General features: G+C 36.3%; 2 protein-coding genes across 3 annotated transcripts; one reads left to right on the plus strand and one right to left on the minus strand.

The window, feature by feature from the left end:
* Positions 1-590: 590 nt before the first annotated feature.
* On the minus strand, positions 591-5,153 carry LOC103462841 (phenazine biosynthesis-like domain-containing protein 1). The gene is made up of 10 exons (XM_081605263.1): positions 4,777-5,153; positions 4,409-4,508; positions 4,056-4,154; positions 3,842-3,951; positions 3,114-3,143; positions 2,936-3,024; positions 2,730-2,821; positions 1,912-1,995; positions 1,683-1,745; positions 591-916 (listed from the first exon to the last, which is right to left on the minus strand). Exons 1-10 carry the CDS (start codon positions 4,858-4,860, stop codon positions 804-806), a joined length of 864 nt encoding a protein of 287 aa, XP_081461389.1. The 5' UTR covers positions 4,861-5,153; the 3' UTR covers positions 591-803.
* Positions 5,154-6,662: 1,509 nt separating this feature from the next.
* hnrnph3 (heterogeneous nuclear ribonucleoprotein H3 (2H9)) lies at positions 6,663-17,305 on the plus strand. 2 transcript variants are annotated; one of them, XM_008405832.3, is made up of 11 exons: positions 6,663-6,788; positions 7,930-8,022; positions 8,420-8,575; positions 8,790-8,930; positions 10,584-10,722; positions 12,294-12,487; positions 13,737-13,832; positions 14,075-14,190; positions 14,415-14,550; positions 15,173-15,229; positions 16,287-17,305. In XM_008405832.3, exons 2-11 carry the CDS (start codon positions 7,935-7,937, stop codon positions 16,364-16,366), a joined length of 1,203 nt encoding a protein of 400 aa, XP_008404054.1. In that variant the 5' UTR covers positions 6,663-6,788; positions 7,930-7,934; the 3' UTR covers positions 16,367-17,305. The 2 variants fall into 2 exon arrangements, with proteins under 2 accessions (XP_008404054.1, XP_008404055.1); XM_008405833.2 differs by having other exon boundaries at positions 6,692-6,788; positions 7,934-8,022.
* The last annotated feature ends 329 nt before the right edge of the window (positions 17,306-17,634 follow it).

Consider the following 17,634-nt stretch of genomic DNA (forward strand, 5'->3'; position numbering starts at 1 on the left):
ACTCCTGCAAAGTCCTACTAAAGTTTAAAAACAGGAAGAATATTTCTTTTCCACAATCTCTTGAATGCTTTTAGGCCAGTCAGTTTACTGAACAAGAACAAACTTTTTTTCCCCACATGGTCCATGAAACATTTATCAGTTCTTGTGGAATAATTAAAAATATTTCTTATGTTCAATCTCTTAGATTGGAGCCTATTTTTTAGATTTCTAAGCTGCTGCAAAGTCAAACTATTCTGTAATCAATTGTTCAGTTTCTAAATACTTAGAGGGGAGGTTATAGTGAATTTGACAACCTGATGCAGCTGAGCTCACTCTGAAAACTCATTACTGATTTTATAACGAGGAATGTATATATTTGATGATCAATATTTCTGATTGGTCTGATCCAATTCCATATTTCTCTACGTAAATTAAATTGGTTGGTTTTGTGAATCAGAATTGGCTTTAATTATTATTAATCCAGAATTAGAGATTTGAAACTCCTGAGATTGAAAGACTTGAATAAAAGGAAAAACTGACCAAGATTTTGAACATTATTTATGCAAATAGGTTTTATCTTCCTTTTTACTTTATAAAACCACAAGGATAAAGACTGTTGTGTAAATGTTTAATGAAAGTGTCGAATACGAAGGAAAATAATTCATCCTCTAGACTGATTTACTTACGTTAACACAGATTAACAAAGCATGTTAACATCTACATTAAAATGAGGTGAAATGAGAACTAACAGAACCAGCCAGTGTGCATTAATTCATCCATTTCTGTTTAAAATCGTAATTCATTTCACTTCCTGCTCATTGTCGCTACAGCCTGATGAATCCCTGCAGCACAGTGGCGACGTCTCCAGCTATGTTGATCCTCCCATCGTCTCTCACCTCCAGGTCCAGCTCCCCTCCACGACTCGAGCACTGGTACGCTGCAAAAACACAAAATCAGGACGGTTACTGACCGCAAGATCAGATCTGACGGGAAATGAAATAAAAAGCAGGTTAATTATAGAATTCGTATAAGAAGTTCAACCTGTGTGGATTCTAATCAGGGTTTTATTGGATGAAGTCTTAAAAAAAAGGACAACCAGAGATTATTGACATAATATTTAACAAAAGTCCTCAACTATGAGGAAACATTAAGAGTCTATGGCGCTCAGTCTACCCAAAACAGTACTGTACTAACAGCAGCACTACTTCAACATAGGACTTTGAAACCTGTGAAGTAACTGATTCAAAGTATTTAATATTTTAAAAAATTACATCATCAGATGAACCAAAATATAAAGTTAGGTGGACATTTCAGTATTTTCAGGACATAAATGACAATAATTCATATAACTAACAAAAAAACAAAATCAGGTAGAAGAAATTTTTCCAAATCAGTTTTTTTCAATAAAAAACTTTAACAAAAACTGCAGGTGTGTCTGTGTCTGGTGAATTTTTGGTTAAAACATGTTTGTTCTTCATTCAGTGGGTAGAAAATCCAGAGATTTTACTCAAGAGTAAAAATACTTTGTAATAAAATTACTCAAGTAAAAGTAAAAAGTAGTGAAAATACTCAGAAAGTACATTTTTACAAAATAAAAGTTACTCAAGTAAATGTAATTGAGTAAATGTAACTCGTTACATTTGTCTCTGTTTGTCTTTACTGCTAAAACCTGGAAGCTGCTCCGACTCTTTACTTTAACTCACCAAGCATTTTCTTTTTTCCAAGTACGTCTGACCAGTAGCTTCCCAGAACGGTGTGAGCAGAGCCTGGAAGAGCAGACGATACAAACGCATTTCATAAGAAACATGAAGTATTTTTCACATTTATTGCAGTAGTGTAAAATATGCAACCACCTTAATTTATTTTTTGCCTGTTGTTTGCCTTTGCAGCAACAGTATAAAGGTCATCTGTGAGAGCGAGCGCTCATCTTACCGGTGACGGGATCTTCTGGGATGCCGGCCCACGGAGCAAAGTACCGGGAGTAGAAGTCGAATCCTGGCTTACAGTCTGGAGACCCTGATCACAGGAACATATATAGAAATTACAGCGCATTTAATAAAACTATGACAGAGTATTAGGACTAGACAGAAAAATAAAAGGAGGAGTAAACTCAGATATTTTCCAGAAAAATCAAGGAAATTTCAGATTTCCCAAAACCAAAACATTTCCAGAAAAAAACTGATATTCTGAGATTAATATCAGAAATTTTCTAGAAAAACATGGAAATTACAGTTTGAAAAGTATAAAATTTGCTAGAAAAAATATCTGAAACTCTGAAAATATAAGAAAAATGTAAACACTTTATAACACTTTTATAACTTAAGCTTTTCTTTTTTTTCCTTCGACACTCAGAAATTTACATGTTTCTTCTAGAAAATGTCTGATATTTCAGAATTTCATTTTTTTTTCCAGTAATTGTTTTTATTTTTCAAACTAAGAATTTTTCAATTTTGTTTCCTAGAAAAATTGCTGAGATTAATTTCACAATTTCAGATTTTTTTCTAGCTAATTTTCTACTTTTCAAACTCAGAAATTTCCAGGTTTTTCCTACAAAAGTTCCGAGACTGATCTCACAATTTCTTACTTTTTTCTAGCGTTTTTTTTTTCAAACTCAGAAATGTTAAAGTTTGTCTTGTAAAATGTTTGAGATGAACGTAAAAATTAGATTTTGTTGTGTATATGTAATCTTTCTTTTTTTTTTTCATCTACACGAGGCTCCAGGTTTGACCTCGGTGAGTTGCTCTGCTCACCTTTCATCGTAACGATGACGCCTCTCACTCTGCCGCTGGAGTCGCCGTTCAGAAGAGCAACAGGGTCAACTTTCAGACTGGTTAGCGCTGACCTGGAGACAAAACACACACAGCAAACTCTCGGCTCAGTGGTTTCTGAAAGAAGGTCAGAGATGTGAGCATTTTGAAAACCCGGCTGGCTTCTGGGCCTTTGTGGACAAAATGACCTTTCACAGCTGTCCGACAATCGGATCATCAGCTTCTTTGTGTCGTGGCTCAAAAGAACCTCCTGAACCGGGTGGTTTCCTACTGCCGCCTGTAATAGGAATATAAATACAGTTTAACACACATGTGATCTGCCTGAGAAGTGTTCAGAGACGACTGGTGTGGATGTTTATTACTGACCTTTATGACATCTTTAAAGTCATTGCGATCCTAAAAAAATAAAAAAGATGTTTTTATATTGTGTATTTGTCCTTTCAGATGCCTTTACAGTTAAACTTCATTATGCATGTTAAAGAATATGTGAATATGTCAGCTAAAGCTTTAAGTTAAAGCATTTGAAATAAACTATCAGAAAAAACTAAACTCTTAAAAGTGTAACCACAGAAATGTAACTATTAAAATTTCTCTCTGACCTCCAGATTTCCACAAATCATCTCTTCTGTCTCAGCGTCTCTGATTAAAAACTGTCGGCTTTTCATAACAAGGTATAATTTTCTTTTTACAGTCCAGATACAAGATAAAATTATTTCCTGATGTTGTGCAAAATGTTTTTATGTATAAGGTATGACTTTCCTCTTTATATCTCAGTTAAATGTGGAAAACTCACTGAGTGCAAACACACCATGTTGCTAGGCAATGCACTATTATCTATACATCTCTTTTTGTGGGGCTTTTGTGAATTAAATGTGCAAACTGTGCTTACATTTTATGAATCAAACCTTGTTTAACAGCTTATTTAATTATATTTGTAAGATGATGTGTTTTCTATTTGTGAAGCACTTTTGTTTTATTTCAGTGAAAGGCACATTATAAAAACAGATATACCTAATTAATTAGTTTATTTTCCAGAGAGAACATATTTTAGATTGATGATTTTCTGCAGGTTTGTTCATGAATGTGTAATTCACCTCCTTGGTCGGTGGATTTAGAGGAAAGTCCATGATGTATCCTTCTTTCCTCTTGCTCACGCCCAAATCTCCACTCCTTGTCTCAAACACCACAGCTGGATTAACATTATCTGAGGAGGCGGACATGACGCAACATTTTACAGTTTGCAAGCTGACAAATTCTTGAATGGCCCTCTACGTTCTCATGAGGTGTTTATGTGTGTATGGGTCTTACTTTTATACTGGAACAGCACCGCTGCAGAGGCCAGGGTGGCGTGACCGCACAGATTTATTTCCATGGTTGGTGTGAACCATCTGAGGCGAAATCTTGTTCCTGTTTAATTACATCACCAGTTGGTTATATATATATATATATATATGTATATATATATATATATATATATATATATATATATATATATATATATATATATATATATATATATATATATATATATATATATATATATATATATATATATATATATATATGTCTTAACTGCCCACAGATTACTTAGATTTTCAATCTTTGTCTACAAGAAGGAGCTGACACTGGTAATAAATTCATAATAGTGATGTAATAGCTACCGGAAGTGAAGGTATCGGTGGGATTGATCAAGGTGATGAAAGCTGTTTCTGACAGGTTCATCTCTGCTGCTATCTTCTGATACAAATCATCACTCAGCTCCTGGTAATAAAAAGGACAATACTTAGAAAAACGATGCAAGTATTATTAAGACTTCAGACTTCAGGGTAAGTAGTTGTGCTGTACACCTGTAACCCGAATCAATAATAACGGCACTTTTTCTGTTTAATCACGTCCCAATCAGGCCTGTTAGCATTTCGTGTTTTCTCAAGTTGTTTATAAGTGATTTAAAAAAAATCACTTTTATATATATATATATATATATATATATATATATATATATATATATAAATAAATAAATAAAACTCACATGCAGAAGCGGACAGACAGCCGCGGGGTTTCCTTTGAACGGTAGGTTTGTGAAGGCATCCAGCGTAAACACGGGAATCTCCATTACGGCCAGGCCTGAAACTGGAGCAATGGGGACGGTGGTGTTGTTTCAGTGGGCTCGCTGCTGTCCGTGGACTTTGAACCTCTGTTTGGTTTGCAGACTGTAGTCACCAGCGACTCCCCTTCACTGCGACGGCTGCAGAGTTTCATTGGTTCAGCGTAGTCTGGACCGGGGTTATGGCCAGATTTTTTTCTCTCTATTTATTGGTTTAACCCAATGGTCTCCAAACTACGGCCCGCGGGCCGAATCCGGTCCGCCTCCACATTTGGTCCGGCCCCCTGAACAATACCAGAGAGCATTTACATTTTTATTCATATACCATATTTTCCGGACTAAAAGCCGCTACTTTTTCCCTATGCTTCAAACCTTGTGGCTTATATGTGTTTTTTTTTCTTCTTCAACCACCAGGGGTCTCTTTAGCAGGAAGTGAAACATTGGAAGTCAAAATTGGAAATCAGTTCAGTTAAATCTAAACTTGGCAACTTTTTCTTTTTCAACCGTAATAAATGTGATATTCAATTGACCTGTTATGACTCAAATTTTGGGTGTCCACCCCCCTCTGCTGCATCGTTGTGGAAAACCGGGAGCGGAAGAGATATCTGCGGCTTATATGTGTATGTTTACTGTTTTTTTTTTTTGTTGTTTGTTGTTTTTTTTACTTTGGGGTTGCGGCTTATTGTCTGGAAAATACGGTATTTATTTCATAAATAGTGTTATTTCCTGGATTTTGTTCTGTGAAGAACCCAGAGAGAGTTATTTGATTGTGCTTTCTGGAAAACAATACATTTTTACATTTAGGCACTCCTGCAATCGTCACACTTTTTCTGTTACAAACTGACTCCGGCCCCCCACCAGAGAAGGGAAAAGTCATGTGGCCCTCACAGGAAAAAGTTTGGGGACCCCTGGTTTAACCTAAAAAAAAAATGTTGAACTAAAGTGAATCAAGTGTTAGTTTTAAACTCCAAAATACAACAACAGCAATAACGGAAAAGATACATTTAAAAAAAAGAGATGATAACATAAAATTTCTTTATTTGAATGAAATTTCCATTCATTTCCAAAAAAATTTAATTATATTTTCTAACATATGTTTTATTTGTAAAGCAAATGTGCATGTGGTGCCTCAATGTGCAACACATACAGAAACAAGAATAAACAAAAAACAAAGCTATCACAAGTATACAAGTAGTTGTAAATATATCTGACAAATATTTACAAAAAAGGTATAAGAAAAGGCAAATAAAATGCCAAATGGTCTGATACAAAATATTTAAAACATCAAGAGTATTTATTGTGGTTAAAAACCAAAGGAACATATGTTTTTGACGTTCTACATTAAAAATCAAAATAGAAATGTAACTGGTGGCACTACAAGGCGTAAGAAAAACAACAGAGTGGTTTGTTGTATAAAAATACTTTGGCCGCAATTTTCAGCAAATTTTAATCATGGTTTTGAAAGACCCATATTCAGGAGGCACTAAAGAAGTAGTTTATGTGATGTACCACATGGAAATACCAAAGAGCAGAACTTGAGATACACACAAACAGGATCAAAATCAAAGAACCAGATTACCAGAACTGTTTAATGGCTTCCAGTCACCGAAGGCATTACCTCGGTGCCTTCAACAAGGAAATAAGCTATATTTAAAAAAAAAAAATAAATAAATATATATATATATATATATATATATATATATATATATATATATATATATATATATATATATAAACTACACGTTTTGTCATATTAAACAACACAAATTTATTAGAAAAAACTATTTTTTTTTGTTTCTGTTAATCTGCTGTCAGCACACCAGGCCACTAGATGGCGGTATTGTGCCCGGCAGTTACTGTGCCGTCTTCTACATGAGGAAGAACCAACCTGAGCGCGTTTCCTGATAGTGAAACCTTTGGAGCTGGAAAACACCGGGGTAAAAAAAAAGATCTTGCAAAATTATTTCTGTTTGTAAACTATTTTTATTTGAAAAAATAGCACATTTTTCTATAAATTCATGTTGATTCTTGGCTATAGTTTACTATATTCTGGCTGGCGGACCACTTAGGTTCGTTGGTTTGACCGCTGTTTCTGTTCTGCCGTTGGCCTGCTATAATGGCTTCAACGGTAAAACTAGCATTAGCTCGTTAGCTCGAAAGAGGAAATACGTTTGCTTAAATTTTACATAACTTACTTTATAGGCACACAAATGCTGCAATTTTACCTTATAAACAGATAGTTAACTTTTTGTGGGCGCAGACATGGCGGCGTTATGAAGGATTTTAAAGGCGATCTGTGGTTTATGACACTTGACGTTGATGAAAGCCTAGCTGCGTGGAAATATGAAGCTATTTTTTCCTGCTGTAATTGCGGCTTGTAAAATTAAACACGTGTTTAAAACAGTGTATATTTTTAACTTTACCACTGGTTCAGCTTCCAGCACCTGTGCCTTTGGTAAAATATATATTTTTTATCTTTAATTTTAACATCATGTTAGAACTAAACAGCACAATCGATATTTTTGCCATTGACTATCATTTAAAATGCATTTTTAAATACATTACATACATGAGATATGGGAATGAAATTAACTTTAGCTTTTTGGGTATCTAAAATGTATTTTTTTGGCTGAAACCGGCATTGAAAGACTTAGAAAATATACTAATTTATAAATATTTATGTATGATGAGAAAGGAAGTTTTAAAGGCAGTAATAGAAACTATGGAAAAATATGCTGATACATGATATGTCTTTGTAAGTCTAAAATATCTATTTTTAATTAGCATATTTTTCATCCAAAAGTGCTGGTGTAACTATCGCAAATAAATCTTTGTGCACTTGTTTGATTAAATAAGTTCTTCATTCGCCTAAAGTTGGTATGCAAATTGAATATATTAACTTTGTTATTATATTCTGAAAACTTTAAGCTACAAAAGTAAATAAAAACTCTTTTTAAAGGACAGGACAAGTCGATAGCAGTGCAGTCACAAATCAAGTTACTTGTACAAAAATCACAAGCTCACTGACGGTAACGTAACGTGTAAGAACACAGTAATCAAATTTCCTTTTCTTGGCAGAAAGGATGTCTTCGAGTGACGATGGGTATGTGGTCCGGATCAGAGGACTTCCCTGGAACTGCTCACGGGACGAAGTGGCCAGTTTCTTCTCTGGTGAGAATAAACACACATCAGCTGCTGAAGTCGACCATTAACTTTGAGTTCTGTTCGTCACAATTAACAGTTGTGTGTTCCAGGACATATGGTGTATTAAAATGAATCAATTTTTGCCTAAATTTGTATCTCCATTTCTCATTGCGTTTGTTTCAGTTGTCTAAACAAACCGCTTTTACCCATTTACTTAAACCGTTGCGTATCCGGTTATTTCTTTTAGCAGTTGAGTGTTTTTGTGAACAGTGTTGATAAGTTGTAATACAAATTATTCTCATTCTGTTCAGTCAGCGTTGGACAATTTTGTTTCATTTTATGAATAACTTTGTTGAAATGTAACCAGCTGCAGTGACTTTTTACTAAATTGGTTCTCCGACATGACGACGATCCGTTCCTGCAGACTGCGACATCGTGGGAGGCGTGAGTGGAGTGTGTCTGACCTACACTAAAGAGGGCCGATCCACCGGTGAGGCTTTTATTGAGCTGAAAACAGCTGACGATTACAAGAATGCTCTTGCCAAGGATCGTAAATACATGGGACACAGATACGTGGAAGGTAAGTGTTGGATTTGTGGGTCTTTATTCAAAAATGATTGCTTTGCTGTTCATGTGGTGATTATGCTGTTTCCCATTCCCCCTGTTTACTGCAGAGGTTTACGTTTCATTGTATAATTGTGTGAATATAGTCTCTTTGTTTGAGATTTAAATGCCTCTTTCTTTTACAGCTTGTGTTATGTTCATATTTCCGTGTGTTCATGTGTTTAAAACAGTGTTTAAGTCAAAACATAGTGAAATGGAATGGGTGCTGAGACGTAGCGGCCCTCCTCCTGACAGCTGCAATGGCTGCATGCTAAAATTAAGAGGACTTCCCTTTGGATGTAGCAAGGAGGAGATTGTCCAGTTCTTTTCAGGTACACAAATGTTAAAGTGTTGCTGTAGCCTTTATGATAAAATCTTGTTCACTGCATCTTGGTAGAAGAAAATGTGTTTACATTTGAAGTTACTGTGTGTTGTTGTTGATAGTGTTGGTTATGTGCATAAAGGTTATTAAAATCTGCAGCATGTAGGCACAATGCGAGCTTTCACTCGTTGGTTGCTAATATGGCCATAATAATTCAGTTTGACTATGTAGCACTAATTCACAACAAATGTAATCTAAGACATTTTACTACACAAACAGATTTTCATTTCCCAACTTCCTACAGTCAAATTTGATGTTTGATTCAAATCTAATTTCATTATTTAGGGGCCAAGTTGAATTTATATTCATACATTGTAGCAAAAAAGTAAATCGTAGTGCATAGAGGAATAAGAAATAGCTGAAATTCAAATGAATTTCATAAATAAGGGTCTTTTTTTGTTGATTTTCTCTTGAGCATGAGTTCTTCCATAATTCCTCAATTTAGGATTTTGACTGTAACGTGGAGATTCAAGACAAAAATAAAACGATTCTAACAAAAACTAGTGACGTCTGAAATGTGAGTCTCCATATATTGCAAAAAGTTATTTGATCAAACCTTATGATCCGAACGCTGATTTTTAAATTTTTTTATTTTTTGTTGCTATATATTAGGAACTTATTTATTTATGTTTCTGTCACTGATATTTTACCTTTTAAAAAAGTTTACTTGTATGAGCTGGGAGGGTTTGGCGTAAGATAGGACGGCCCAACAAATTGATTATTGTCAGGTCGTATCAGTGTTATAGTTATTATATCAGATGCAGGAAGAGCACCGTCACCTAGGACTAACCTAACTTTACCAAATCAAAATTACCTGAGTGACCCACCCTCCCCCACCTTCTTCAAATCAGACTAAAGTGGTGTCAGACGTTTGTGGAGCAAATATTTTTGTTTCTGCCTGGGCCTATAATTCTACTTTACAATAAATTGTTCCAGAAGTTATTGCGATGAACGATAATATCGTTGTCTTGAGACCATTTTTAAGTAAAATTATGTTAATGGTGAAATAATAATGCAAGAACACATTCTAAAAGATTCTAATGAACATTTAACACTGGAACTGGAAGACGTTTTAAATATCCAACATAAATTAACAAAACAACAAAGAAAATAAACTTTGAAGTCTTTGTCAACATTGTCCTTCATAATAAGGGCTAATTGAGACCAAAGCACCAAACTGAAGACTTTTATCATCCAGTTTTTGGTAGAAAGAGGAAGAAAATGAACTAAACGATAAATCATGCCACTGGAAATTGTTTTAATTTATCATGCGATTAATTGATTTATTGATTATTGTGGCAGGCTTATTTGTGCCGCTATCAATTTAAAGATATTAAGAAATATTTCCAAAGATCATGAACAGTCAACTCCCCCCCAACAGTTTTATGAAATCTAAATGACCTTTTAACTTTCATTAATATCGTCAAAGCTAAAGCAGGACAAAAGAATTTCAATGTTTGTGACGTTTTACAAGATGCTACTGATGATGATGATCAATGATGACACTAATCGCTAACGCTCCACTCATGCAGTGGGTGATGTTCTCAACTCTTCCTACCAGTCTACCTACCGACCTATGTATTTATGTGTGCTTGGGTTGAAGGGTTCAGAATCGTGCCAAATGGGATAACTCTGCCAGTGGACTACCAGGGGAGGAGCACAGGGGAAGCCTTCGTGCAGTTTGCCTCAAAGGAGATAGCAGAAAAGGCTCTGGGGAAACACAAGGAAAGAATAGGGCACAGGTGGGACAGACGGGAGAGGGACGGGCTGGACTGGGATGGGTTTCTATGATCATTGTAGAATAACTGTGGTGTTGCTTACATGGGCTGAGCAGTGGGTGAATGTGTGGGTTCGTGGGCTAAAACATTTCTGGAGAAAAGGGGGGAACTTGGTGATTTAATTGGGTGGGTTGTGTAATTCCAAAAATATTAATGAAATGGTTTTAAGGGGTTTTTCTGTTATTAAGCACATTTTGAAGCTGCTGTTACACATTAACCTTGTGAGACAACGACATCTGGAGATGTTAGATCATTTACCAGAAGTTGACTTGCATGCAGAAGTATTCACACCCCTGAACATTTTCATACTAAAAACGTGGAGGTGTGTGAGATGAACCAACACAAAGTAGCACACAAAAAGTGAAATATTATGTTTTTCTTATTCAGTTAGCAAAACAATGTTGGTACATTCTGGTAGGCCTGTAACAGATTTTACTGGACGATAAATTGTCCCAGAAGTTATTGTGATAAACGATGATATTGTTGCTTGGAGACCATTGTCAAGCAACATAATCTTAAAGGCATAATAACACAGAAACACTTTCTCCAAGATCAAAAAACTTTACATCTTAATGAACATTTAATACTGGAACTAAATAAACAAACAGTTTTTGTAAACAAAAATTGTCCTTCAAAACAAAGTTTGGTTGAGACCAAAACATCAAACTGGAGACTTTTTTTATCCAGTTTTTGGTAGAAGAAGAGAAAAACGACGCAGATTAAATTTGTTGAGCTCATTTTAGTTTATCATACGATTAATTGATTTATTGTTTATTGTGACAGGCCAGTATTCTGGTACCTAAAATAAAACCCAGAGCAACCAGAAGCCCAACTCGGCCTGGCCAGGAGAACAGAGATCTGATAAAAGCATCCAAGAGACTCATCATAAGAAGTGAATTTGCTCTGACCAAATGGACCAATTTAAACATTTTGGTTCGGCCTTAACACACGTCCAGAGGGGCGCTCTTTAGTTACATTTAGTGTAATTTTGAAAGACAACCAGCTAGAAACAGGCAAACTTTCTTCCCCTGATCACGGTGCTAAAACGGTCCAGTCAAAGTACATATAAACCTAAGAGTCTTTGGCGAAGGTTTGAAAATTAGACTTCATACATTCTTTCCATCCATCCTGATTGAAGAATTTCTGCAAACCATCAATCATTTTACTTCCACTTCACAGTTGTGTACCAGTTTGTGTTGGTTTTATAGAAGAAAATCCAGATTTAATACTTGGAGGCATTAAAAGTGTAGAAATGGAAAAAGTTCGGAGGGTGTGAATAGTTTTGGCAGCGTTGGTTTAGGACCATCAGAGCATCTCAGTGATGCTCAGGCAGCAGAAAGTCAAAGCTAGACCTAAACACCCTGTATGGATTAAGCCGTACGCATCAGTGGTGAGGTAGAAATCTAGAACAGGAAAATGCCCAGATGATGTTTTTATGGCTGCAAGTTTCTGTTTTCATTGTCTGTCTGTGTCGTTTCTGCACGGTAAGCCTCTCACCTTCCTCCCCGTTGTCCCCCGGGCCTCTCGTGTTGCAGGTACATAGAAATCTTTAAGAGCAGTCGCTGGGAGATCAAAGCGCACTATGACCTCCCCCGGCGGGGAACGTCGACCCAGAGGCCCGGGCCCTATGACAGGCCGGTCATAGCGGCGCCCCGGGGCAGCCTGTATGGGCCCGGACGCAGCGTGGGTCTGCTGGACAACATGAGGAGCGGAGGCGGCTACGGAGGAGGTATTCGATTTATTCATTTCAAACAGGTTTTTAAAAACAATCAGAGAAAAAACATGCATACATAAACAAGAACAAAATAATTAGTTTACCACAACTTTTCTGTTTGAAAAGGAGTAGGAAGAAGTGAACGCTTATTTACTCCTACCCTTTATCTCAGTTTAATGAAATACTTTACCTGCTGGCTCAATGATGATCAAACATTTGTCTGTTCAGTATCCTGGGCTGAAGAGCCAACAGATCAGTTAGTTTATAACCGTCTGCAGCAGCAATGACAACAGTAAGTAACAACCTGACATTCAGCTGCAGTTTCCTGAAATGTGCAGCTCTGTAAAAACTAAGAACCCATTAAAAACCTCCTGGTTGTTCCACCACATACTGATTTCTGAACTGAGTTAAAACATTAATATTGTTATTTCTAAATGAACATAAACTTGTTTTCTTTGCATTATCAGAGTTCTGAAAGCTCTGCATCTTCTTTGTTATTCTCACCGTTTCTCTTTTTCTGCAAATAAAAATTACATTTTTGCTCTGAGTTTCAGAGACATGCTGTCAGTAGTTCATAGAATTAAAGAACAAAGTTCATTTTACTCAATCATATACCTTTGAAAAGTAAAATCGGAGAAACCAATCATTTTAAGTGGCATCTGAATTTTTCCCAGGGCTGGCTGTGTATGTGTGTCATTAAGGGAGCAGCGATTGCAGTTTTCTCTGATTGCCGATCTTTAAAAAGCCTAACCTGCCAATTCTGATTTTGGCCGTCACAATTATTTTAGTTTGAAATGAAAGAGCTGGTCTGTCCGATAAAACCTCCAACAGGACAGCAGAGTTCAGCTCCAGTAGAAAAGATCCACTGATCTCCAGACATTAAGAAAATCAGCTGACCAATAAATCAGTGCACCCCATATGTTATATATTAATATTTTTGTTTCATTTTTTTAATTTCATTTAAATGAGGAATGTGTAAAAAAAAAAAGGCATAAAATAAAGAGGAGTGGATAAAATAAGGCTATACTTCTGCCTACTTTGTTTTTGTGTATATAGTTGATATTCATTATCTAAAGTATTTGAATTGTTTGACATAAGTAAACTATAAACTAAAAATGCATTATTGGAGTTTATCTTTATAGAGATGATTTACCAACAGGTTTATTCTGCCAATGATTTTAATGTTTGAGTCAAGACAGTTTATTTTATTTTATTTAAGCTGAATTAAAGTGTTTTTTGTGTATATATTGTGTTTTCCGTTCAGGTTACAGTAGCTTTGACAGCTACAACGGTCTGAGTGATTACAGCTACAGCGACGGGATGTTTGACGACCGGATGAGAGGAGACAGAGGAGGACGAGGTAAAGTTTTCCGATTCCTGTCCAAATAATTGGAAAACATGAAGAACTATGATTCAGTCCAGCTAAACGGATCATTGCTTTCTAGAATAAATTAACATTTTAGATAACTCTGCCGTTTTCTCACATTTTTAAACACATTTTTTGAAAGTTATGCTGATTTATGTGACGTTTTATTCTTTTCTGAAAGCCACTTCAGTTTGTCTCACTTGGTAAATTTCTAACATTTTGTTTTTTGTCTGTAGGAATCGGAGGCCACGGTTATAGCGGACAATCCGATAGCGGCTCAAGTTTCCACGGCGGCCATTTTGTTCACATGAGGGGTTTACCTTTTCGGGCCTCAGAGGGCGACGTTGCAAAAGTAAGAACATAATTAACGTGAGACATTTTACAGAGAGTAACTAAGCACTGGGGTACCTGGTGTGGTAGCAATAAAAGGTTTTCCTCCATTTTTTATTGCCTGCAGTTTTTTAATTTTCTTCTTTCTTGTAGTAGAATTAGAGCAACTGCATGTAGATGTAAACTTGGTAATAACCGTCTCAGCAGAATCATAAAATGGAGCCATATTTTTTATTTTTTCCCCAGTTCTTCTCTCCTCTGAACCCGCTGAGGATCCACATTGACATGGCGCCGAACGGGAAGCCGACCGGAGAGGCAGACGTGGAGTTTCGCTCCCATGAAGATGCTGTGGCCGCCATGTCCAAAGACAAACATAATATGCGTACGTGTCTCTGTTTCTGTGCGACAGTTTGATGATCCTGGAAATCATGAATGCTGAAGTGATCAAAAATCTGCTGACATTGTTTTTGTGGGCAACATGCTGCTTGAAAAGCTTCTGAGCTGTTTGACATTTTCTTGTTAGGATTTGAACCGCATTCAAAAGGTTTTACATCTTTCTGTAGCTTTTTTTATGTTAAAATGAGACAAAACATAACATAATGTCTCTGAGAAACCTGAGCAATAAGGAAAAATAATCAGAACGTTGACATGGTTGAGACACTGATTCCTACCTAAAGTTTGTGATTTCTAAAAAGCTCCTAACATTTCAGCCATTTTTAAGCCCATGACAATGTTTAAAATATGTAGAAGGGTTAAATGTAACCTTCCTGTTATTTGTTGAAGCCTCTCTCTGTGAGGTAGCAGCCTACATCAAGGGCTCTCAGTAACAACGTCTACAATGAAGGGTATTTGCTAGTGTTTTTTTATGGTGTGTTTATTGAAAAGTAATTGTTGATTACAGCCACCAACTGATTTCACATGTTTATTTTCTGGTAAAAATAGTCAGGAAGGCAACATTTATCATCAGGACGTTGATTTTTAACACTTGAACGTTTTCTCCACAGAGCATCGCTACATTGAGCTCTTCCTCAACTCAACGGCTAATGGAGCAGGAGAGATAAGTGAGTTCTCATTCAGACGATCACAAATCACTTATGGACCCCGTGCATGTTATTGTTTATACCCTGAAATTTCACACCGTTCTTTTACATGCCATGCGTAGCCGCGCTGCCGCGGTAGAACAGTTCTGCTCACTAAATTAAACCTGAACATGTAGGTGTGATAAATTCAGTGCAGTGTGCCACAGCAAAGAGAAAATAGTGCACAAAACCTGTCAAAGAATAACTCAAAACTACTTTTTTCTCGCTCTCTGTCTCGGCTATGACTCGTTGCCATAGCAACAGACAACAACGCTCCTACATGTTTCAGGATTCAACAGCAAAAAGCACTCAAACATTCCCCACACAAAGAGCAGAACATTAAGTCTGTTACAGTATTATGGTTTTGGCTTGATCTGTATTTTGTGATTATTAATAAAACAGCTGTGGTTGATTAGCCATCGCTGCTATTAGCTAATCTAACAGCTGTGGTTGATTAGCTATCGCTGCTATTAGCTAATCTAACAGCTGTGGTTGATTAGCTATCGCTGCTATTAGCTAATCTAACAGCTGTGGTTGATTAGCTATCGCTGCTATTAGCTAATCTAACAGATGTGGTTGATTAGCTATCACTGCTATTAGCTAGTTTAACAGCTGTGGTTGATTAGCTACCGCTGCTATTAGCTAATCTAACAGCTGTGGTTGATTAGCCACCGCTGCTATTAGCTAATATAACAGCAGTGGTTGATTAGCTACCGCTGCTATTAGCTAATCTAACAGCTGTGGTAGATAAGCTACCGCTGCTATTGGCTAATCTAACAGCGGTGGTTGATTAGCCACTGCTGCTATTAGCTAATCTAACAGCTGTGGTAGATTAGCTACCGCTGCTATTAGCTAATCTAACAGCAGTGGGTGTACACTTAAGATTTAGTGTGTTTATATTGCTAATTTAGCAGCTAAAACCAATGCTAGTTATCGTTAGCCAGCAGCTGGCTGTGATGTTTGACGTCACGCTGCTGGGCTCCACAGTCTGGATACCTTCAGTTGACAAGCTTTGGACATTTCTCTGCTGCCGTTTCAGGCCGTGGGGGCGGCGGTTACTACAGCAGCTCCGGAGGAGGCGGAGGCTCCCGAAGCGGCGGGCTACGAGGCGTGTACTGATGTCGCCCGACTCTCTCCTGATCCACCCTGGAGTTTGTCTGCATCTCTGAAGACCAGTTTTACTATAGTATCACTTCTAACAGGAGAGCTGACAAGGAAGTCGCTTATCGACTTTTACAAACGACATCATTTAGTGCAGAGCCGTGACACAGATCCACCCCACATAGAAGTTCAGTCTGCAGCTCTGGTTTCACACTGTACCTAAAGATCTAAGATGAAGGACAAAACTTTCTCCCTTTGCTAAAATGTTGGCGCTTTAGTATCTGCTGAACATGTTTGTATTTGACGGTTTGTTCTTCTTACATTTTGTATGATATTTGGGTATTGTAATACAATTTATCACAAATATAAAAGGACGTACTTACAAAGTGCAATGAAAAGGTACATTTCATTTTGTAATTTGACTTTGAAAACATTTACATTGCATTTTAGATTAGGAGCATTATACCAGTTATAACTAATAGAAACTAATTGCACTTAATGTTGTTTCGGTGCTGTGGGGAAAAAAAAAATTTCATCCCAAAGATTAGTGGTTTATTTTTTAAATGCAAGACAAAAATGCCACCTGCAGTGGGAAGACAGCGTAGTCAGGTCAAAGGTGATCAGCTGAAAACAATACGTTGTAAAGATGTTCTTTATATTTTGATGTTTTTTAAAGGGTTTCTTTTTTATTCTAGTAAGAATATTTTCTTTGTTAGATCATCCTGACACTGATAAAAACAGATCTCAGATCAGCTTTCCTGGTTTGAAAGGTTTCATAATTGAGTGTTTTTGTTTTTTATTAAATGTTTTCACAGTTCTTTACAGAATTTAAATCTTAAGTTGAATATGATGTTCACTCCTAATGAGTGGAAATGAAAGAAAATCTCTATATTTGAGCTGTAAGATAGCCTATGAAGCTGTTGTACATTTGCTTAATAAATTTTGTATTTAATTGTCTTCCTGAATTCGACCTCGTATGTCAACTAAACTGAATCTTTAATTCAATCCCATCAGAAACCTTGTACAAAATATAGATTTACTAACAGGCAGGAATCAGAAAACTGAAGCAGAAATATTAATAAGGCTGTAAATATTCCTGTTAAAATGGGGGATTGGTGAGACCAATATTAGAAATGAAAATATGTTCACATTTACTGCAGTATTGTACAGAATATAATATCCTTTTTTATTATTTTACCAATTCCCCATTCTAAGACACATTCTAAAAATATTTAAAGCCTTTATTTCTTTTAATTTTAATGAAAAAATATTTTTTCAGAAAATTG

This window comes from Poecilia reticulata, chromosome 3, assembly GCF_904066995.2.
Source record: "Poecilia reticulata chromosome 3, P_reticulata-male-v2, whole genome shotgun sequence".
Classification (NCBI taxonomy): Eukaryota; Metazoa; Chordata; class Actinopteri; order Cyprinodontiformes; family Poeciliidae; genus Poecilia; species Poecilia reticulata.